Source organism: Bombina bombina, chromosome 1 (assembly GCF_027579735.1).
Source record: "Bombina bombina isolate aBomBom1 chromosome 1, aBomBom1.pri, whole genome shotgun sequence".
Classification (NCBI taxonomy): domain Eukaryota; kingdom Metazoa; phylum Chordata; class Amphibia; order Anura; family Bombinatoridae; genus Bombina; species Bombina bombina.
In genome coordinates this window covers 957,318,298-957,341,542 of record NC_069499.1, presented here as the reverse complement: position 1 = coordinate 957,341,542, position 23,245 = coordinate 957,318,298, and the positions used below count along the sequence as shown (strand labels likewise).

At 42.3% G+C, this 23,245-nt stretch overlaps 1 protein-coding gene across 2 annotated transcripts in view; it reads right to left on the bottom strand.

Moving 5' to 3' along the window:
• Positions 1-457: 457 nt before the first annotated feature.
• Positions 458-23,245, bottom strand: part of GNAS (GNAS complex locus) — a 1,129,774-nt gene continuing 1,106,986 nt past the window's right edge. For both annotated transcript variants that reach the window (XM_053705050.1, XM_053705108.1), the window contains exons 10-12: positions 21,127-21,257; positions 2,425-2,492; positions 458-1,650 (exon numbers count right to left, since the gene is read on the bottom strand). In XM_053705050.1, the coding sequence (XP_053561025.1) occupies positions 1,504-1,650; positions 2,425-2,492; positions 21,127-21,257 (346 nt within the window). In that variant the 3' untranslated portion in view covers positions 458-1,503. The remainder of the gene's footprint in view (positions 1,651-2,424; positions 2,493-21,126; positions 21,258-23,245) is intronic.

The window sequence follows — 23,245 nt, the reverse complement described above, 5'->3', positions numbered from 1 at the left end:
AACAGCATTTGTCTTGATGGTGTGTTTTAATGGTATCTCAAAAAAAAAAATTAAGGATAAAACGACTAGTACTTCTTAATAGCAAATTTGGTTTATGTAGAAACAAGCCATGTTCTTGCATTTGGATAGAGATTTAAATGAATTAAAGCTAAAAATTAAAAAAAAAAAAAAAAAAAAAAAAAAAAAAAAAAGCATGACAAAGCCACATTGGGTCCCTCATCCTCAATGAGGGACCTCACTTTGAAAGTGGTTAAGTTTGCAACATTTGTACATTTTTTGAAATTTTTACTAAACAGCTTTTTTCTTTTTTGTAAACCAGAAAAATAAAATAAAACTACAGATAAATTTGCCACCTTGAGCGAATGCAGGAGGCAGAAGTGACAATGCTGTACAGAGTAATTAGACATACTTACATCTTAGTTCATTGTACAGGGCACAGCCAAACGCAAGGCACAGATCTTCTACAAGTATTTTTTTTTCAATAAAGTTGTACAAAATAATACATTTTACAGTCTGTACAAGAATAATAATCCAGCGGTAAAATAAAAACCAAAAAAAAGTGAAGGGTGTTGTACAGAAGAAAGGGGAGTGATCAAGTTGGTGATTAGATGCCTATCTTTATATGCTTATGATGATTGAAGGTCACAAAAGGTTGTCAAGACAAAGTGAAGAAAAAAAAAAAAAAGTTGCTTTACTCAGCGACCAGATTAAACGCAAAAGTCCAAGATTATTATTATTTTTTTTTTTCTAGAAATAAATACATTGATATGTTGAAAGGCATATCTAAGTATTTATTTATGGTTAAAAAAATGGCACCCTTGTGGAAGGCAGCAATCTGCCACTGAAGCTACCCAGCTATTCCAGGGAGCACCAGAGCCCCTTATATCAAACCATATTACAGTCAAAAGTCAATTGTCCTTTTCTGTACGTGGTCAGCAATGTCTGAAAATGTTCATCAAATGCAGTGAATGGAGACAAAGTTGATATTATGGTTAGAAGATATAATCTCACCCACGTTGTTCTTAAATGTTTTTGTTTTAAAAAAACAAAACAAAACAAAAAAAAGGACAGTTTATAAATTGCCTCCATCCCCACACCCCTTGAGAAAGTATAGCTTCAATGCAGTGGGTGTATTGTAGTAAAACCCTTGTGATCCTCCTCAAGCTTGGTTTTCGGATTTGCACACCGTTTGCGGTTGGTACACAGTGTATAGGAGAATCCACAGAAGACTAGAATTCATGCTGACCCATGAGTTTTGGGCAGTCAGGTGAGGGGAAGCAGGAAAAAACCTTGCTAAATGTCCTGTAGCAAGAATAGAAGCAAAAGAGCTGCACACTGATGAAGCAGCACCCAGGTCTTACCAGCTATAGATGGTGGATTGATTCCCATTGCTTAAAAAAAAATACAATTTTCATTTTGTGGGATATTTTTGTATTTTTATCATTTTCAAATAAGGAATTTAGGAGTCCAGAACACAGGGGGTGGGGTAAATTGCTCTCTCCATCACAACAGTTCATACTGACGCAGGTGCATCCTTTGGATAATGTCCCGACAATCATTAAAAACCCTTCGGATGTTTTCTGTATCAACTGCACATGTAAAGTGGGGGTAGCAGTAGTGTCTTCCATCTCCGCTCGCTGTGCTGATTCTCTGAAAAACAGAAGAAACATCATTTGCTTTATAACTGATTTTATCAAAGTGAAACTTAAATGGACATGAAACAATTTAAGATGGTAATGTAAAATATTGAATTATGCACAGAAATAAACTTTGCAATATATTTTTATTATTCATTTTGCCCTTTTCTCCTGTAATTTAAATTCCGAAAAGAAGTTGAAGTACACAGTACAGCCACATATCTGTCCCAAATTGACCACAGCAAAGGTGATACGGATACTGCAAAACACCAAGTTTTGTTAATACAATGACAGTGGCTAGGCTAATGTACTTCAGTAACAGATCCTGTTGTCTCCTCCAAATAAAGTAGGTGGGGGATGGGGAGTTTGGCCATTGAAAAACAATTGCAACAAACTAAGCATTAATGTATTCAGAAAAATGTTACACTCGCTTGGTAGGTTAATTTTCTGCAAGACTACAAATGGCCTTGTAATTACAGGGTGTTTTATGTCCCCCTTTTTTTTTGGGGGGGGGGGGAGAGTTAAAAGTTGGCTACAGGTCTTAAACATGACAGGAAACATCCTTGGTACATCATCAAAATAGCTCTGTTTTAACAAAAATAATGCTACTTCCCCACCAAGACCTTCTACTCCAATTATCTGCCACAGGTATTTCAGTTAATTTCATAATCTTACAATGGAAGTAATGTTTATCCTTACATCACTTGTACATATCAAGTATCAATTTGTTACATGCATAAAATGAAAAAACAAAAACAAACTGTTTTAAATAATGGTTGATACTTACAAGAAATTCATCTCTTATAAAATACTTGGCTCTTGTGACTTTAGGATCTTCCCCTACTTCTGGACATGCTGGGGAAAGATATGTGCGAAAATTAGAAAAAGTACATATAGATCAGCAAAAGTAAAATAAATATTACACACACACACACAGACATATAGCATGAGTATAGGCCTGAAACGTCGCTGTTTGCGGTCTACCTTTGAAAAACCTCAATAAAGGATTTACCTTGATGAAACAGTAATGGGACTTTTCTGTTTTTGAAATTGGATAAAAATGGGCTTTGCAGGACCCTGCTAGTCACCGTGCACTTAGCAAAATAACTTTGCATTACACTTCAGCAGTGCTGTACCTTTTTTGTTGTACTTTATATAAAGACTAGGCGATAAGCCTGCACAGAGGGCAGTCTATGTTTAAAAATACAAACCGCCAAGCTAAAGTTACAAAAAATAAAAAAAGTAAAATTACAGAAAAAAATAAACAAAGCTATCCAAAATAAAAAATTTAAACCTAAACTAATACCCATATAAAAATAAAAAATCCCCCCAAAATAAAAAAAAACACCCCCTAATCAAAAGGGCCTTTTGTAGGGCATTGCCCTAAGTTAAACAAATATAAATATTAACCCCTATACCGCCAAACCCCCCACAACGCAAATAACTAATTACTAAGCCCCCTAACCTAACACCCCCTAAATTAACCCTAATTACTACTAAATTACAAAAAATAAAAAAACTCTAAAATTACAGAAAAAAATAAACAAAAAAAATAATTTTTTTTATACCTAATCCCTATGAAAATAAAAAAGCCCCCCCAATAAAACACCACCTAATCTAAACTACCAATAGCCGTTAAAAGGGCCTTTTGTAGGGCATTGCCCTAAGTTAAACAGCTCTTTTACATCTAAAAAAAATACTAAGTCCCCCCTAACAGTAAAAAACCCCCACCCACCAAACCCCCAAAATAAAAAACCTAACACTAAAAAAAAACTAAAGGGGCGTTTGTATGGGTATTGCCCTTAAAACTTAAATTATGCTTACCTGATCATTTTCTTTTCTTCTGACGGGGAGAGTCCACAGCTGCATTGATAACTTTTGGGAATTCGGAACCTGGCCACCAGGAGGAGGCAAAGACACCCCAGCCAAAGACTTAAATACCTTCCCCACTTCCCTCATCCCCCAGCCATTCTGCCAAGGCAAGAAGGGACAGTAGGAGAAATATCAGGATGAAAAAGGTGCCAGAAGAATAAAAAATGAAGAAACGGCCGTCCGATATAAAAAACATGGGCGGGGAGTTGTGGACTCTCCCTGTCAGAAGAAAAGAAAATTACCAGGTAAGCATCATTTAAGTTTTTATTTTTAAATGGGGAGAGTCCACAGTTGCATTCATTAATTTTGGGAAAACAATACCCAAGCTATAGGAGTACACTGAATGCAAAAAAAAAAAAAAAAAAAGTGCGGGTAGACGAGAAGGCCCATTCGGAGGGCACCACAGCCTGAAACTACCCAAACACCTGACAAAAAAAAACTGCTTCACCAGAAACAGAAGGATAAAATCTGAAAGGACCAAGTAACTGCCCATCAGTTAAAACCAGTAAGGCCCTATTTAGAGACCACTCAGAATCGCTAGATTCTACTGAGCGCAAAGCCCCTGAGGAGACAAGTTCCGCAGGCTCCAAGCCCACACATTCCGCATACCCCCTGGAGGGAAGAAGGACTCAATAAGAGATCTAAAGACCAACAACTAGGGTAAAAAGAACCCCAGCAAGAACTCCAAGCACAAATCAAGGTTGCAACAGGACAAAAACGCATAGAGAACTAACTAACGACCGAACAGAAAGAAGAGAGGAAAAAGCCCCTACCGCTATCTGAATAGGAGTACAAGGGACCATGTAACGTCCCAACCCTGGAGACCTAGAGGGAACAAGGTAGATCCCATCCGTCACACAGAGTGCAATCCGCACTCATGAAAGAGCGACAGAGATAAAAACCAACCCCGGGACCCACCTAAAATTGGCACCATACAATCTTATCGTGCTCCAGATGAAACCACAGGCTTCTCTCTACAACAGAAGTCTAGCAGACACCAGCCGCTAACACTAGCCAACTAAGCAAGGAACTGCACTAGGACTTCCACAGAGGGAACATTCCGAAGAAGTGCAGAAACCAACTCCCTCCCAGGCAAAAAACAGGAAAGTAGGAGAGCATCCAAAACCAGCAGAGAAAGGCTCCCTGCTGAGGAAGGAAACATCGCAAAACCTCCCACCTTAGGAGAGATCAGGGTAAGATACGCGGTCAAGGCTCCACCAAGCAGTCAGACCTCTGACCTCCTCTTCGATGCGACGGACCCAGCAACAAAGCGACTGGCAATGTCCGAAGGCAGGGAAATAAACAATTCCCTGGACCACCCAGATCCTCAGTAAGGAAAAAGGGGGGGGGGAACTAAACGGTACCAACAGGTAGAGCAAACCCCGACCCTTTGCTAACAAGACTGGCATGCTAACCAACTAAACTATGACAGAACATAGGACGAGCTCAGGTTCCAGAACCCAGACCCAGTTCCTTTACCTACAAGAAGGGACACTCCCAGGCACAAGAGACACTACACTAAAAAACAGTAATGGCACAATACCAGGATCCATGCCTTCATGACATCCTGCACACAAGGCCGGGAAAACCCCACTGAACAGAGCAAGAACTCCGGGGCACTAGGTGGATCTTGTGGTATTCCCCAATCTCACTAAGGGGAGAGAAAAGCAAATATATAACCACTCACCCGCCCACAAGCATGGAGTGTGCGACCGCAAACAGACTGCAACGTCAATACCGACTGTATAGGAACCATCCAGCTGCAACAGCCGGCCCAGTAAAAATCAAACAGCCATTGAGCACTCATTTAAGGTGCAAATAGCAGCAACAGATTTCACCTGCAATCTCCCGCTTGCTAGGCATCTAAACTAACCTTCAGGCTATTTCCAAGTCTCCGATAAGAGAAAGACAAAAACACCTGAAGGAGCAAGCGGATGTCTCAGAACCGAAGGACTGAATCGCCCAGGACCCATCTAAGAGATCCGGTCAGATATCCAAGACAAGAACATGTCCAGAAAACCAGACACCCGGAAACAAGCTATTGGGATACCTCAAACGGAGAACCCTGTACCCTAGGAGATGCAATCACAGCCACATCCAAAGATCATTGGACGTTCACTAAGCATCCCAGATGCTGGGGCATTCATCACCTCCTATGACCAGACAACTAGCGAAAAGTAAATTTATGCTTACCTGATAAATTAATTTCTTCTATGGTAAGACGAGTCCACGGATTCATCCTTTACTTGTGGGATATTATCCTCCTGCTAACAGGAAGTGGCAAAGAGCACCACAGCAGAGCTGTCTATATAGCTCCTCCCTTAGCTCCACCCCCCAGTCATTCGACCGAAGGTACAGGAAGGAAAAGGAGAAACTACAAGGTGCAGAGGTGACTGAAGTGTAAATGAAAAAAATATAATGTGTCTTAAAATTACAGGGTGGGCCGTGGACTCGTCTTACCATAGAAGAAATTAATTTACCAGGTAAGCATAAATGTACTTTTCTTCTATAAAGGTAAGACGATTCCATGGATTCATCCTTTACTTGTGGGATACAATACCAAAGCTACAGGACACGGACGAACGGGAGGGACAAGACAGATATTTAAACAGAAGACACCACTGCTTGAAGAACTTTTCTCCCAAAAATAGCCTCCGAAGAAGCAAAGTTATCAAATTTGTAAAATTTGAAAAAGGTATGAAGCGAAGACCAAATCGCAGCCTTACAAATCTGTTCAACAGAAGCATCATTTTTAAAAGCCCATGTGGAAGCCACCGCTCTAGTAGAGTGAGCTGTAATTCTTTCAGGAGGCTGCTGTCCAGCAGTCGCGTATGCCAAACGGATGATGCTTTTCAGCCAAAAGGCAAGAGAGGTAGCCGTAGCTTTTTGACCTCTACGTCTTCCAGAATAGACAACAAAGAAGATGTTTGACGGAAATCTTTGGTCGCTTGCAAGTAAAACTTTAAAGCACGAACCACGTCCAAGTTGTGCAATAGACTCTCCTCCATTGAGGAAGGATTAGGACACAGAGAAGGAACAACAATTTCTTGATTAATATTCTTATTAGTAACAACCTTAGGAAGGAATCCAGGTTTGGTACGCAAAACCACCTTATCAGCATGGAAAACAAGATAAGGCGAGTCGCATTGCAATGCAGATAGTTCAGAAACTCTTCGAGCCGAAGAGATAGCAACTAAAAACAGAACTTTCCAAGATAGAAGCTTAATATCTATGGAATGCATAGGTTCAAACGGAACCCCTTGAAGAACCTTAAGAACTAAATTCAAACTCCATGGCGGAGCAACAGATTTAAACACAGGCTTGATTCTAACTAAAGCCTGACAGAACAACTGAACGTCTGGAACATCTGCCAGACGTTTGTGCAGTAGAATTGATAAAGCCCCTTCTCCAATCCTTCTTGGAGAAAGGACAAAATTCTCGGAATCCTGATATTACTCCATGAGTAGCCTTTGGATTCGCATGATTGATATATGCTACAGTCGTGATATTGTCCGACTGGAATCTTATGAATATGGCTGTTACAAACTGCTATTTGTGACTGGCCCTTTAAATGGAAGGTTGCCCTGCTTCCCTGGATTTTGGAGAAGCCTATTTGCCAGCCTCCTTCCTCATGACTATGGCCCCTGGAAGATTGTGCCCCTGAGAGTATATTGACTTTTGTTGGGTGTGTGTGGCCCTTTGGGAACCGTCTGGGGACATATTGTGATTTTGGTGAACAATGCCCCCTTTAAGACTATGTCCCCAGACCTGTGAAATGACTTGTTCCTGGCTTTCTCCCACTTGGTTCAGTTTCATTGTGTGCCATTAAGAGTTAAATTTTGTTCAGCTTCAAGAAACCTATTCTAAATACAAGTCTGCTGGGATTAGCTCTAATTAGGTTTAGTGATCAACTTTCCCATTGTCTAATCAGACTAGTATTGATAAGGTGGACTGCATTGTTTTATTGTGTGTAATGTTATCTGCTGAAGTAAATGTTGTGGCCTGTCAAAGGGAGTGTCTCTCTATCTAATATCAAATGTGTGATGGGGGATTTTATGCCTCCCCCTGAGAGTGTCCTGTTTTGCATGTAACCTCAATAAAAGCAGGCTGTGTGCTCCAGCACTTCAGACCTATGTTGACCCTCTAACTTGAAGCTTTGACTCATGTTTGTAGGATACAGCTTATAATCACTACAGGGATTGCTATGCTCTTCATACTCCCTTAGCTACAGGGATTGCTACAGAAGGAAGAGGTTCACCTACTGGAGCCTGGTCATAGGGCCAGGGCGCAGAGCAGACGGCGAGATACCAGCCCAGCAGCGGTGGTTCATAGAGTCTGCATTACTTATGGTGGCTACGCAGCAGTTATAGAGTCTACGGTGCTGCTGCTCCTTTGGTGAGCGCTAGGAGCATCCTTTTCTACGGTCTAACTTCCAGCCAGCCTGGAGGCAACCGTAACAATGGACGACGCCAGCTGAGGCCACGCCTGAAGCGCGTTGAATATCGCTCTCAGTTCTAGAATATGTATCGGGAGGAGAGCCTCCTTCTGAGTCCACAATCCCTGTGCTTTCAGGGAATTCCAGACTGCACCCCAGCCCAATAGGCTGGCGTCCGTCGTCACTATGACCCACGCTGGCCTGCGAAAACATATTCCCTTGGACAGATGATCCTGTGACAACCACCAAAGAAGAGAGTCTCTTGGTCCAGATGTATCTGAGGAGATAAATCTGCATAATCCCCATTCCACTGTTTGAGCATGCAAAGTTGCAGTGGTCTGAGATGCAAGCGAGCAAACTGAACTATGTACATTGCCGCTACCATTAAGCCGATTACCTCCATACACTGAGCCACTGACAGGCTACAAAGTGTTGAAAAGGTGAGGAATGGAATGAAGAGCTCGGCAGATGGATAAAATTTTTTGATTTCCTGACCTCCGTCAGAAAATGTTTCATGTCGACCGAATCTATCAGAGTTCCCAGGAAAGGAACTCTTGTGAGAGGGATAAGTGAACTCTTTTGTACGTTCACCTTCCACCCGTGAGATCTTAGAAAAGCCAATACGATGTCCGTGTGAGACTTGGCTAGTTGGAAAGATGATGCCTGGATTAAGATATCGTCCAGATAAGGCGCCACAGCTATGCCCCGCGGCCTTAGAACCGCCAGAAGGGACCCTAGCACCTTTGTGAAAATTCTGGGAGCTGTGGCCAACCCGAAGGGAAGAGCCACAAACTGGTAATGCTTGTCCAGAAAGGGGAACCTGAGGAACTGGTGATGATCTTTGTGGATAGGGATGTGTAGATACGCATCCTTTAAGTCCACGGTGGTCATATAGTGACCCTTCTGGATCATTGGCAAAATTGTCCGAATGGTCTCCATCTTGAAGGATGGGACCCTGAGGAATTTGTTTAGGATCTTGAGATCCAAAATTGGTCTGAAGGTTCCCTCTTTTTTGGGAACCACAAACAGATTGGAGTAGAACCCCTGCCCCTGTTCTGTTTTTGGAACTGGGCAGATTACTCCCATGGTATATAGGTCTTCTACACAGCGTAAGAACGCCTATTTGTCTGGTTTACAGCAATAGAGAAAGATGGAATCTCCCCCTTGGAGGGGAATCTTTGAAGTCTAGAAGATACCCCCCCTGGGACACAATTTCTAAAGCCCAGGAGTCCTGAATGTCTCTTGCCCAAGCCTGAGCAAAGAGAGAAAGTCTGCCCCCCTACTAGATCCGGTCCCGAATCGGGGGCTGTCCCTTCATGCTGTCTTGGTGGCAGCAGCGGGCTTCTTGGCCTGTTTACCTTTGTTCCAAGTCTGGTTAGGTCTCCAGACTGACTTGGATTGAGCAAAATTCCCCTCCTGCCTTGCAGCAGGGGAGGAGGAAGAGGGACCACCTTTGAAGTTTCGAAAGGAACGAAAATTAATTTTGTTTGGTCCTCATCTTATTTGTCTTATCCTGAGGAAGGGCATGGCCTTTTCCTCCAGTGATGTCTGAAATTATCTCTTTCAGTTCAGGCCCGAATAGGGTCTTACCCTTGAAAGGGATGGCTAAAAGCTTAGATTTTGATGATACGTCAGCAGACCAGGACTTAAGCCATAACACTACGCGCTAAAATGGCAAAACTTGAATTCTTTGCCGCTAATTTAGCCAGTTGAAAAGCGGCATCTATAATGAAAGAATTAGCTAGCTTGAGAGCCCTAATATTAACCAGAATATCATCTAATGGGGTCTCAACCTGAAGAGCCTCCTCTAGAGCCTCGAACCAAAAAGCAGCTGCAGTAGTTACAGGAACAATCCACGCTATAGGTTGCAGAAGAAAACCCTGAAGAATAAAGATTTTCTTTAGGAGACCCTCTTATTTTTTTATCCATAGGATCTTTGAAAGCACAACTGTCCTCAATAGGTACAGTTGTACGCTTAGCCAGGGTAGAAATAGCTCCCTCCACCTTAGGGACCGTCTGCCACGAATCCCGCATGGTGTCTGATATGGGAAACGTTTTCTTAAAAGTAGGAGGGGGAGAAAAGGGAATACCTGGTCTATCCCACTCCTTAGCAACAATGTCCGAAATCCTCTAAGGGACCGGAAAAACATTAGTGTAGGCAGGAACCTCTAGATATCTGTCCATTTTACACAATTTCTCTGGAACTACAATAGGGTCACAATCATCCAGAGTAGCTAAAACCTCCCTGAGCAACAAGCGGAGGTGTTCTAGTTTAAATTTAGAAGCCGTCATATCTGAGTCTGTCTGAGGGAACATCTTTCCTGAATCAGAAATCTCTCCCTCAGACAGCAAATCCCTCACCCCCAACTCAGAATATTGTGAGGGTACATCGGATATGGGTAATAAAGCGTCGGAGGGCTCAGCATTTACTCTCACACCAGACCTACTTGCGCTTCCCCTGCAACCCAGGCAGTTTAGCTAAAACCTCTGTGAGGGTAGTATTCATAAATGCGGCCATATCTTGCAGGGTGAAAGTATTAGACGCACTGGAAGTACTTAACGTCGCTTGTGCGGGCGTTAATTGTTGTGACACTTGGGGAGAATTAGATGACATTACCTGATTCCCTTCTGACTGAGAATCATCCTGCGACATACTTTTATTAACTAAAATATGTTTTCTGCAATTTATTGCCCTTTCAGTGCATGAGGGACAAATTTTAAGTGGGGGTTCCACAATGGCTTCCAAACACATTGAACATTGGCTTTCCTCAATCTCAGACATGTTGAACAGGCTAGTAATGACCACAAACAAGCTTGAAAACACTTTATTTAGTGAAAAAATAATCTTAAAAAATGGTACTGCGCCTTTAAGAGAAAAAAAGCATACACGTTCTGCAGAACTGCTTTAAAATACACCAACCGTTTAAATTTTTTGATATAAGATTCAATTTATGCAGCTAAGTTTGCCCCACAAAGAAAGGAACACTTAACCCTTTATTGTGAAAACCGGAGAGTTAATAAGGCCTAAATCCAGAAAAAAACACCCCTGCACCGAGCTTCGATTTGACCCAACACTTCCACAAGGGCCACCGGAGTTGGAGCTTGCTTTGTAAATACAACTGCGCAACTGAGGCGAAAAATAGGCCCCGCCCATCTCACTCAATGTTTTTTCAGCCTAAATGAGCCGAACCAGAGCGGTTCCAAACTAGCCATTTGGGTTCTGAAACCCAAAAAAGAAGCCAAGTGTACCCTCAATAAAGTCTCAAAAAACAGGCAAAGATGAACTTGTTGCACATTTGGACTTTTTTGTGCATTAAAACAGTGTTATTCTGATCTAAGGTTAAACCAAAGATTTCTCATCAATTCTACTACCTGCTCCTTTAAACGCATATCCAAGAAGTATCCTGCGTGCTTTCTGGCACCTAAGAGCGGATACTCTATCTTAAGGAACACGGCAGCAAAAAATTTCAAGCCGTTCGTCCGAGGACCAATCAGATTGCGCAAGGACAAGGCCTATAAAAGTGACGTCACTCCGCCACGGCGGTAACTTCAATTTACGGATCCAACCGTTGAACTGTTTGGGGGTAAGCCAAGATTTCTTCTTTAAATAAGAACTGTTTATCCGGACCACTTGCGTTTCTAACTTGGAAAGAAAGTTTCTCATTGACTGCTTATATGCTTTTAATTTTTGTGGTGGCAACCTATTTTTGGTACGGAGACGTCCGTTTTTAATCATATATTGTATTACTATTTGTTTGCACTTGGTGTTCTGATTAAATTTTAGGCAGAGCCTTTTTATTTACCCATTTTTGAATATTCATTATTATTATTTTTATTCCGCACTTACACTATATTAGTCAGTGTTTATATTAATATTTGTTACTAATTGTTTCACATTGTATCCACATTTTTATCCTAGTTTCACATTATATCTAAGATATACAGAGATTTTTTATTATTACAAATTTTGTAACACTTGTGTTCAGACACGTTTATAGGTTTGCACTTTAGAATACTATTAATAAGATATTCCCTATTCACCTTTAGCTATAGCGCTCCTGTTTAATTACATTGTACATTGCTTTAAAATACACCAACCGTTTAAATTTTTTATTATAAGATTCAATTTATGCAGCTAAGTTTGCCCCACAAAGAAAGGAACACTTAACCCTTTATTTTGAAAACCGGATAGTTAATAAGGCCTAAATCCGGAAAAAAACACCTCCTGCACCTCGCCACAGCCCTGCTGTGGCGCCTACCTGCCCTCAGGGATTGGAAAAATGGGGTTAAAGCTTCGATTTGGCCCAACACTTCCACAAGGGCCCACCGGAGTTGGAGCTTGCTTTGTAAATACAACTGCGCAAATGAGGCGCGAAAATAGGCCCCGCCCAACGGACTCAATGTTTTTTCAGCCTAAATGAGCCGCACCAGAGCAGTTCCAAACTAGCCATGTGGGTTCTGAAACCCAAAAAAGAAGCCAAGTGTACCCTCAATAAAGTCTCAAAAAACGTTATTGCCAAAAACATTATCAGCACTCTCAGTTCACAAAACGTTTGCCCACAAACATTCAAACTCAGTGTCAACCATTTTTTATTAGCCCCTTATGAAAGCTTAGTAATAGCCCTCTATATCTTTTAGGATTACTGCTTACCCTCTCCCTCATGGGGATATTGTCAGCCAATTCTGAAATACCACAGTCTCTCCAGAAAAAAATGACTGAACATACCTCACTGCTTATAGCATGAAAACGTTCCTCACACTGAAGTTTCTTGTACTCCTCAGCCATTCTGTGGGAACTGCTCTGGATCGTAGTGACAAATGCTAAGATCATGAGCCTCCAGGCAGAAGTCTTCATCCATCTGCTGCCTGAGAGTAAATAGTACACACTGGTACCATTTAAAATAAAAAACTCTTGCTTGAAGAAATTAAAAACTAATATTTTATCACCTCTTTCACTTTACCCTTCCTAGTACTTAGAGTAGGCAAAGAGAATGACTGGGGGGTGGAGCTAAGGGAGGAGCTATATAGACAGCTCTGCTGTGGTGCTCTTTGCCACTTCCTGTTAGCAGGAGGATAATATCCCACAAGTAAAGGATGAATCCGTGGACTCGTCGTACCTTATAGAAGAAATATCGGCAACAACTCCCGTCCAGGAAGAATCCGGACCCTAGAAGAGCGTCCAACACCAGCAGCAAATGCAACCGGTGGAGGTTGGACACCGAGAACCCCCCACCGAAGGAGAAAGGAATCGACTGAAAGTACAGGGTCAAGACTCAGAGCCGACAGATTCCCAACCCCCACTCCGAGGTAACGGACCCAGCCCCAAAGGCTGGCAATGACCGATAGAGAGAATACAAAATTCTCCGAAGCAGACCTCAGGAAGATAAAGGAGGAGCCTAAGAGGAAAAAACGAAACCCCTGGGAGAACAACTCTGACCAGATACTTAAATCTGGCATGTTACAATGAAACCTTGACAGAAAAACTATGTGCTCAGGTTCCAGGACCCCTACACAGCTCCCTTCCCAAAAGAAGGAACACTTCCAAAAAGGAAGATAAGACACTGAACTACAGCGACCTAATACCAGAATCCGGCCCCATGACTTTGTGCACGCAAGGAAAGGTTAAGAACCCCTCGGAACAACTAGATAAGGACCCTTGGTGCCTCAACGAATACTGCAATACTTCCAAAACCTCCCTAAAGGAAGGCAAATGCAAGAACCGCATCCCCAGCCATAGGCATGGAGAAGAGGATGTAGAGAAATGACCATACCAATTGATAAGAGACCATTAGACCATTACCGCCAGCTCAGTTGATACAAACAACCACAAGCCCACACCAAGGTGTAATAGCTGTCCCTGATGACAATTGTAGGATCCAGTCTGAGAGACAATATAACTAATCGTCAGGCAGTTACCAAATCTCCCTTTAGAGACACAACCGACCCCCCTGAAGGGATAAGCGGATGTTCCAAAACCTAAGGATTGAAACTGAACTGCCCAGTACCGAATCCAGACCCCGAAATCTCAGGCAAGAGACATGGTCAAAAATCAGACCTCCAGAACCGGCGAAATGTTCTAACCCCCTGAGGAACCATCAAGTTGCCTCATATGGAGGAGTGCACCCTGGACAGTGCATCCCAGATCTCAATGTCCTTGGACATTCGCAAGAGACTCAAAGGGCCAAAGAGCCTAGAAAGACATCTTAACAGGCCTTAGAAAATGGCAACAAGCCCCCGGAGGTGGATCTGAACCCAGGGCCCTTTATTTGTAAGCCCAAAGAGCTAGATCTCCTAGTAGGGTCGAAGGGCAACACCCCAGAGTTTAAATTACCACGGGGATTACAAGGGACAGGCTCCAAACCAGCCCTTAGGTTGAGAGGACGACAATCTCCAAAGATCCTTACAGGATCAGTCTCCAGGAAAACCCTGTAACGCACAAGGAATAAGGATGGGAGCCTCACAACTCCTGGCAGACAAACTGACCAGGGGAAAATGCTGGGGAAAGAAAAACGGGAATAACCTCAACCCCTGTGCTCCCATATAGGAGAGCGAGTGAGATACAAAAAAAGAAGGAGAACATGCCCGAACTTCCAGACACAGATGACCCGACCACCCAAGAAGGGAAAAAACAGCCCCAGCAACATACGAGAGATACTGCGACTAGGCCACAAGAACAGACGTCCAGAAAATACCAACAGTGAAAACGAAAATCGCCATCCAATCTGGTACCAAAGACATCCAAAGGTCATCTTAACCTCCAAAACTATAAAGGAATGAAGAACTTCAGTTCCGAGTCCAAAGGACCTCCAGAACCCACAATGAAGCCTTAGCAGGATCCGAGCCCGGAACCCTCTACATTAGGAAAAAGTGAACCTCCAACAGGATAACCAGCACAACGGCAACACGTGGGTGACATCAACCATATGGTACAGCAGCTAGCGCCAACCAGTACCCGCCTGGTACAAGAACAATCCGGAACTGTCCGGGGTCCTAGAAAACTCAAAGACCCTGCAGGGATCGATAAACTATAAACATAAATATGTCTTTATATAGTAATGCGCGACTTCCGAGGAAGTGCTCACACGACCACAAAATCACAAGTATCAGTTCATGAGAAGAAACGTTCTCAAAATGGAAAATAACAGACATGAGCTTCTTAAAACAAATCAAACACATCCTAACCGGATCAAATAAAACTAAAGCAGCACCCGTGGGTGAACACCCAAGGAGAATGGGCACGCTAACAGGACCAGCTGATCAAAGGCCCCATTTTCCCAAGCTCAGAACTGGAACAGATACTTAAAAGAAAAACAGAGACGTCAAGGAGATTGGCTTCATCCCCATACGTCTAACCCAGTTTGCCATACGGCACAGAAGACTGAGGATCCCTTAGCCCACTAGGACTGGAATCCTCCAGCACCGCCAAAACATGCCTTAATAGAACACAAAGACGTGCCAGTCTATAACGGAAGGCAAAATGTTCCCCCGCCGGATCAAAGGACGACCCTGGCCCTGAGGATGGGGCCCCTGAAGCCTCAGAGGTGCCGAACTGAATCAGGTGATCTCACGCTCAACGGGCCCTAGTTAACAGAACACAGACAGTATATTAAAAATACTTCTCTTGGGAGATATAAAATGCGCCATAGATATGGCCATGCGGAACCGTACCATAACCTCTGGAGGAAACAGGCCGCCTTCCATGGAATCCTCAGGGGCGGATGGCTCAATGCACTCTACATTCCCTGATTTGGGGGGAAGAGAGTATTCTAGAACGGCAATCGGAACATAACGGATGGGTATGGATAACCCAGGCCATTTCATACTCCTCACAAGACGTATACTCTGAGTCGGAGATGTCTGGCTCCACAAAATCAAAATCCTCCATAACTTGGAGATTGCAAACATGAACTAGACTAAAGCTAATTGCCCTTACACCTCCAATGGTTGGGGAACTCACTACCTCCTGTGAACCAGACAACCAACGAACAGACTCTCTCCGTCGCCACTCGGTCAGGGTATGGAAATGGAATTACGTGAACACACGCAGTTGTGAGGTGCGCCGTGTAAGCCCGAAAAAAAGGCGCGCCAGTCCAAAAAGGACTGCGCAGTCTGATAAGGCCGTTATGTTCCGAATAGCCATGAGCCCAAGCATCACTACACATTAGCAGACAGGTCATATAACAAACATGATTAAAGTCCCCCCTGTTCAATGACCCCCCCCCCCCCCCGGAGATTTTAACCCTTGATTCCATTTTAAGATAGAGTCCTCCTGGGACCCCAACTTCTTTCGTTAACATTACATTCACATATGGAAATAAAATGAAGCAATCTTACCAGAATTCACACCGTGGAACAGGAACACGGCCCTTCAAGTGTGACAGATAGTAGCAGTGCTTCTGACATGGACTCGAGTGAAGGCAGGCAGCGAAACCCGTCAACGCTGACTGCCAAGGAGCTGTTAACATAAGTGGTTTCGCAGAGATGACACTCCATGCATCTCGGACTAACTTTCATCCATACTCTCACTGAGAGGCTGACAGGATTACTTAAAACTCCAGTCCTATTTCGAAGAGTACTACCCTCCATAAGAGACTACTCCAAATCTTCCGACACTTCTCTGCCAACCTCCTGTGACGAAAGGCAAAGAATGACTGGGGGATGAGGGAAGTGGGGGAGGTATTTAAGCCTTTGGCTGGTGTGTCTTTGCTTCCTCCTGGTGGCCAGGTTCTGAATTCCCAAAGGTAATGAATGCAGCTGTGGACTCTTCCCGTTTAAGAAGAAAAAACACCCCAAAAATGTAAATAAAAAAGCCTAAACCTAAGACCCAAATATGTACTCACTATTCCTAAAGTTCGGCGGAGGTCTTCTTCCAGATGGATCCATCATCTTCTATCTTCTTCCAGAGTGAAGGTGGCGCAGAGCTGTGTTCCCGATGCCTGGATCCTCAGCGGCGGTGGCGGTCCATGGCGGCTCCTCTTCATCCAATGTTCATCGTAGACTGAAGATTGAATGCAAGGTACTGCAATCAATTTGGGATACCTTGCATTCCTATTGGCTGAAATTTTAAAATAATCCAATAGGATTAGGGCTACTGAAATCCTATTGGCTGTTCAAATCAGCCAATAAGATGTCAGTAGCTGTCATCCTATTGGCCAATTTCAAAATTTCAGCCAATAGGAATGCAAGGTACCCCAATAAATATGGGGTGCCTTGCATTTTAATCTTCAGTGTGCGACAGACGATCGCATGAAGAGGAGCCTCCATGCCGCAGAGGACATCGGGAAAACAGCTTCGCACCGCCTTCACTCCGGATGAAGATAGAAGATGATGGATCCGTCTGGAAGAAGACCTCCTCCGTCAGACTTCAGGAACAGTGAATACCTATTTGGGGTTTATGCTTTTTTATTGAAAATTTTGGGGTGTTTTATTTTTTAGATTAGGGTTTTTTTAGGCTTGAAAAAGAGCTGATTGTCCTTTTAAGGGTAATGCCCATACAAATGCCCCTTTAGGGGCAATGAGTAGTTTAGTTTTTTTTAGTGTTAGTTTTTTTTTATTTTGGGGGCTTTGGTGGGTGGGTGTTTTTACTGTTAGGGGGCCCTTTTAAGGGCTATTGGTAGTTTAGATTAGGGGGTGTTTTTATTTGGGGGGGACTTTTTTATTTTCATAGGGATTAGGTATAAAAAAAATATTTTTGATCATTTTGTTTATTTTTTTCTGCAGTTTTAGAGTTTTTTATTGTTTTATAATTTAATGTTACGTTTTTTTTAATTTTAATTGTAATTTAGTAATTGGGGTTAATTTAAGGGGTATTAGGTTAGGGGGCTTAGTAATTAAATTAACTATTTGCGTTGTGGGGGGGGGGGTTGGTGGTATAGGGGTTAATATATTAATTAGGGTTACTGTGATGTGTTTTTTTGCGGTTTAGGGGTTAATAGGTTAATTAGTGTTATTGTGAAGTGGGGGTTTGGCAGTTTAGGGGTTAATTAGGTTTATTGCGATGTGGGGGGTTGGCGGTCTAGGGGTTAATATTTTAATTATGTTATTTGTGGATTAGGGGTTAATAACTTTATTATTTTGTGATGTGGAGGGTTGACGGTTTAGGTGTTTGTTAATACTTCATGCGGGAGGTTAGTTTTTTTGTTATACTTCGTGCGGGCGGTTATGTGTTTTTTAGTTATTTCGTGCGGGCGGTTATGTGTTTTTTAGTTATTTCGTGCGGGCGATTGCATGTTTTTTTGTTTTTTTTTTAAAGGCTTCGGGTTTGCCTACACTGCATCCAGGTGGATTCCGTTGGCTGCGCGCGCAGCCAACATTCTTTTGGCTGCCTCGCACAGCCAACATTCCTTTGAGGATGCGTGTGCAACTGGCGACACTGACGGGCCCGTTAAACGCAATTATAGTATAAACATATATAAAAACATTTTCTGAAATGTAAACAAATCATTCTGTAAATGGAGAGACCTTTCTGAATGCTGGGTATTACATAGAGTACTTAACCCCTTAATGACCACAGCACTTTTCCATTTTCTGTCCGTTTGGGACCAAGGCTATTTTTACATTTTTGCGGTGTTTGTGTTTAGCTGTAATTTTCCTCTTACTCATTTACTGTACCCACACATATTATATACCGTTTTTCTCGCCATTAAATGGACTTTCAAAATATACCATTATTTTCATCATATCTTATAATTTACTATAAAAAATATTATAAAATATGAGGAAAAAATGGAAAAAAACACACTTTTTCTAACTTTGACCCCCAAAATCTGTTACACATCTACAACCACCAAAAAACACCCATGCTAAATAGTTTCTAAATTTTGTCCTGAGTTTAGAAATACCCAATGTTTACATGTTCTTTGCTTTTTTTGCAAGTTATAGGGCCATAAATACAAATAGCACTTTGCCATTTCCAAACCACTTTTTTTCAAAATTAGCGCTAGTTACATTGGGACACTAATATCTTTCAGGAATCCCTGAATATCCATTGACATGTATATATTTTTTTTTAGAAGACATCCCAAAGTATTGATCTAGGCCCATTTTGGTATATTTCATGCCACCATTTCACCGCCGAATGCGATCAAATAAAAATTTTTTTTTACTTTTTCACAAATTTTTTCACAAACTTTAGGTTTCTCACTGAAATTATTTACAAACAACTCATGAAATTATGGAATAAATGGTTGTAAATGCTTCTCTGGGATCCCCTTTGTTCATAAATAGCAGACATATATGGCTTTGGCTTTGCTTTTTGGTAATTAGAAGGCTGCTAAATGCCACTGCGCACCACACGTGTATTATGCCCAGCAGTGAATGGGTTAATTAGGGAGCATGTAGGGAGCTTCTAGGGTTAATTTTAGCTCTAGTGTAGTGTAGTAGACAACCCCAAGTATTGATCTAGGCCCATTTTGGTATATTTCATGCCACCATTTCACCGCCAAAAGCAATCAAATAAAAAAAAATTGTTCACTTTTTCAAACTTTAGGTTTCTCACTAAAATTATTTACAAACAGCTTGTGCAATTATGGCACAAATGGTTTTAAATGCTTCTCTGGGATCCCCTTTGTTCAGAAATAGCAGACATATGTGGCTTTGGCGTTGCTTTTTGGTAATTATAAGGCAGCTAAATGTTGCTGCGCATCACATGTGTATTATGGCCAGCAGTGAAGGGGTTAATTAGGTCGTTTGTAGGGAGCTTGCAGGGTTAATTTTAGCTTTAGTGTAGAGATCAGACTCCCACCTGACACATCCCACCCCCTGATCCCTCCCAAACAGCTCTCTTCCCTCCCCCACCCCACAATTGTCCCCGCCATCTTAAGTACTGGCAGAAAGTCTGCCAGTACTAAAATAAAAGGTATTAAAAAAAATATATATATTTTTTTTTAGCATATTTACATATGCTGCTATGTAGGGTCCCCCCTTAGCCCCCAACCTCCCTGATCCCCCCAAAATAGCTCCCTAACCCTCCCCCTCTGCCTTATTGGGGCCATCTTGGGTACTGGCAGCTGTCTGCCAGTACCCAGTTTGCAAATAAAAATGTTTTTTTTATTATTTTTTTTGATTTGTTTCTGTAGTGTAGCTTCCCCCCCACAGTCCAATATCCCCCCAGCCAAACCGATCAACAAACAAACACATAAACCCCTTTGATCCCCACTTATAAGATAAAACTTTCTGTAGCGTAGTGGTTCCCACCCGCTCCCTCCCCGTGCACGCGCCCGCCCGGCTTCCCCGTGCACGTGCGCGCGTCCGTGCGCGTCCCCCCGGTCGTCCCCGCCCCCGATCCCGCCCCCCTCCGCATCACAAAGGCCATCGATGGCCGCCACCCACCTCCCACACCGGCTCCCACCCACCAACGAACATAGCCGTTAATGTCCGGTGCAGAGAGGGCCACAGAGTGGCTCTCTCTGCACCGGATGGCTAAAAATGGTTATTGCAGGATGCCTCGATATCGAGGCATCACTGCAATAACCGGAAAGCAGCTGGAAGCGAGCAGGATCGCTTCCAGCTGCTTTCCACACCGAGGACGTGCAGGGTACGTCCTCAGGCGTTAACTGCCTTTTTTTTGAGGACGTACCCTGCACGTCCTCGGTCATTAAGGGGTTAATGAAATCAGGGATCATATGTTTTAGCAACTTACTCAAAGGACGATCTGGCCTTTACTCTTTATTACTTAAAGGAACATGAAACCCAATTTTTCTTTCAGGATTCAAATAGAACAAACAATTTTAATCAACTTTCCAATTTACTTCGAAGATCAAATTTGCTTCAATTCACTTAATATCCTTTGCGGAAGGAGCAGCAATGAACTACTAGCAGCTAGCTGAACACATCTGGTTAGTCAATCACAAGAGACAAATGTGTGCAGGCACCGATCACCAACTAGCTCCCACTAATGTAGGATATGTACATATTTTTTAACAATGGAAGTGAATTTACAAGATTCTTAAAATAACATGCTCTACCTAAATCAATCAATACCATTTAAACCGTTTTGATAAAACAACACATTTCGTTAAAAGTATAAACCACAAATATTAACTCTGAGGTCAAGTTAACTCTACTTGCGTTAACTTCAATTGTGCTCAAGCGATCATGTTTACTTTCAAATATGAGTGAAAAACCATACGCGCAAAAACACCCGTGATCAACCCAACACAAACAGAAAAAAAAAAATCTTACCATCCTCTGGTGTGGTGTAGCGAGCAAAGTCTGGAAAGTAGTCCTCTATTTTAGATTTTCCTGCCAAAACTTTTTCAGCCAGTAGATCTTGTTTATTTAAAAATAAAATTACAGAAATGGTCCGTAGCCACCTGCAAGAAACAAGCATACTGGTAACTATTAAGTAGAAATTTTAAATGAAATGCAAATTTAAAAGCAACTCACATTATGTGCAAACTTGACACTACCTGTAATGTGGTTTGTTTCTCCAACGATGCAATTTTTACCTTACATGCAGTAAATTCTATTTGCCAAGTCCAGTAGTAGAATGTTCAAAGGTTAAGAGGCTCTAACCTTATACTGATGGACAGAAACACCCACTCAGACTTAAAATGACTAGCCTGGAATATCTTAAGATTCTAAAGCATCCAAAGTTTTGATGAACTCTTCATTTGTAGTGAATAATTTACTGCCTGGCCAGAAACCTGAGCTCAGACTTCATGCTTGATGTTAGGGGTTAAGCTTTTCTCTTTGCTTTTTATTCTCTGCTACTTACAACTCTATACCAGAACTATCTAAAAAGTCAAACTTTTGTGAAGAATTATTTTATTACCTACATCTGGTGAACATGATATAAAGGTGCAATTCAGTCTTCTCACTTCAGTGAGCTTTATGGGCCCCAAATGTGTCACAGAGTGACAGAAGACAGAGTCCTATATCAATACACAAAACCCTAGATCAGTTAGAGGTGACACTCTAGGATATCTTAAGACATGTTTTAATCACTTATGTTACAGGGTGACTAAATATGACAGACATGTCATGTTTGGTATCAAATAATCCTCATGATGTCACATTGGCATTGCTTATAAGTGTATGTGTACTGTATATGCCTAAATGAAATTATAAGGTATCCTGTAACTTCAGCTAGGGCTAAACTTTGGTTTATGGCCTGCAATAAAAAGGGGTGGCACCCTCATTGCCCACACTCTGGAAGGAGCCTGGCCAGAAGTCTGACCTCTGGAAAAAAATATTTATAGGTGAATTTGGCAAAATAATATTGTCATTCTACAGGGGAGGCTGTGGACAACAGCGTGTTGAACTATACTTCCGCCATCTCCCTGCAAAAGAGGCTATTCTGGTAGAGTTATAGGTTCGGTTATATTTCTCCATTTTATTTTAAAAATTGTTGCTTTGTGTACATTTGTGTTCGTAAATTCCTTATTTATATATAAATGCACTGTAACTAAATATTCCTTTAATAAAGGGACAGTCTAGTCAAAATGTAACTTTCATGATTTAGATAGGGTATGCAATTTTAAACAACTTTCCAATTTACTTTTATCATCAAATTTGTCTGGAACACCCCATCTGCGAGTTACTTCCAGAAAAGCCTCCTAATTCAGAGACTACTCCTCTGAGTTTAGAGTCTGCCTGCTCAGGAAATCCGCTTACCAATTCTCCCCACCTAGAATGTGGATAGCTGAAACTTGACATTGATTTATCTCCACCCACTGCATGATTCGGGACACTTCCCACATAGCCAAAGAACTCTGTGTGCCTCCCTGATGGTTGATGTAGGCCAGGGTTATATTATGTTGTCCGACTGAAATCTGATATACCGGGTGGAACCTAATTGAGGCAATGATAGAAGCGTGTTGTATATGGCCCTCAACTCTAGAATGTTGATTGGGGGAGAAACCTCCGGACACCAGGTTCCCTGGGCCCTCAGAGAATACCACATCGCACCCCAACCGGGGGGGGGCGACGGAAACATCCCTAGGAGAACATAAGCTGTAATTGCCACAAAGCAAGACTCCCTCTAGTCTGAACGTCCAGATAGATGACCTGAGACAGATCTGAATGATCTCCATTCCACTTGCTGAGCATACACTGCCACAACCAGGAGACCTACCACTCCCATGCATTGTGCTACAGAAGGATGGGCATTAGACTAAAGCAACTTTACTCTTTTTACGTCTTTGCCGTCTCCTGGTGGCCAGGAATAGTATTTCCTATAGGTTATGAATGTTCTTGTGGACTCTCACTGCCAATAAAAGGACAATTATATAAATTTATCCATAACTTCAGCCAGGACTGCAGGGCTTTTTATGATCTGCCATAAAAAGGGGTGGCTACC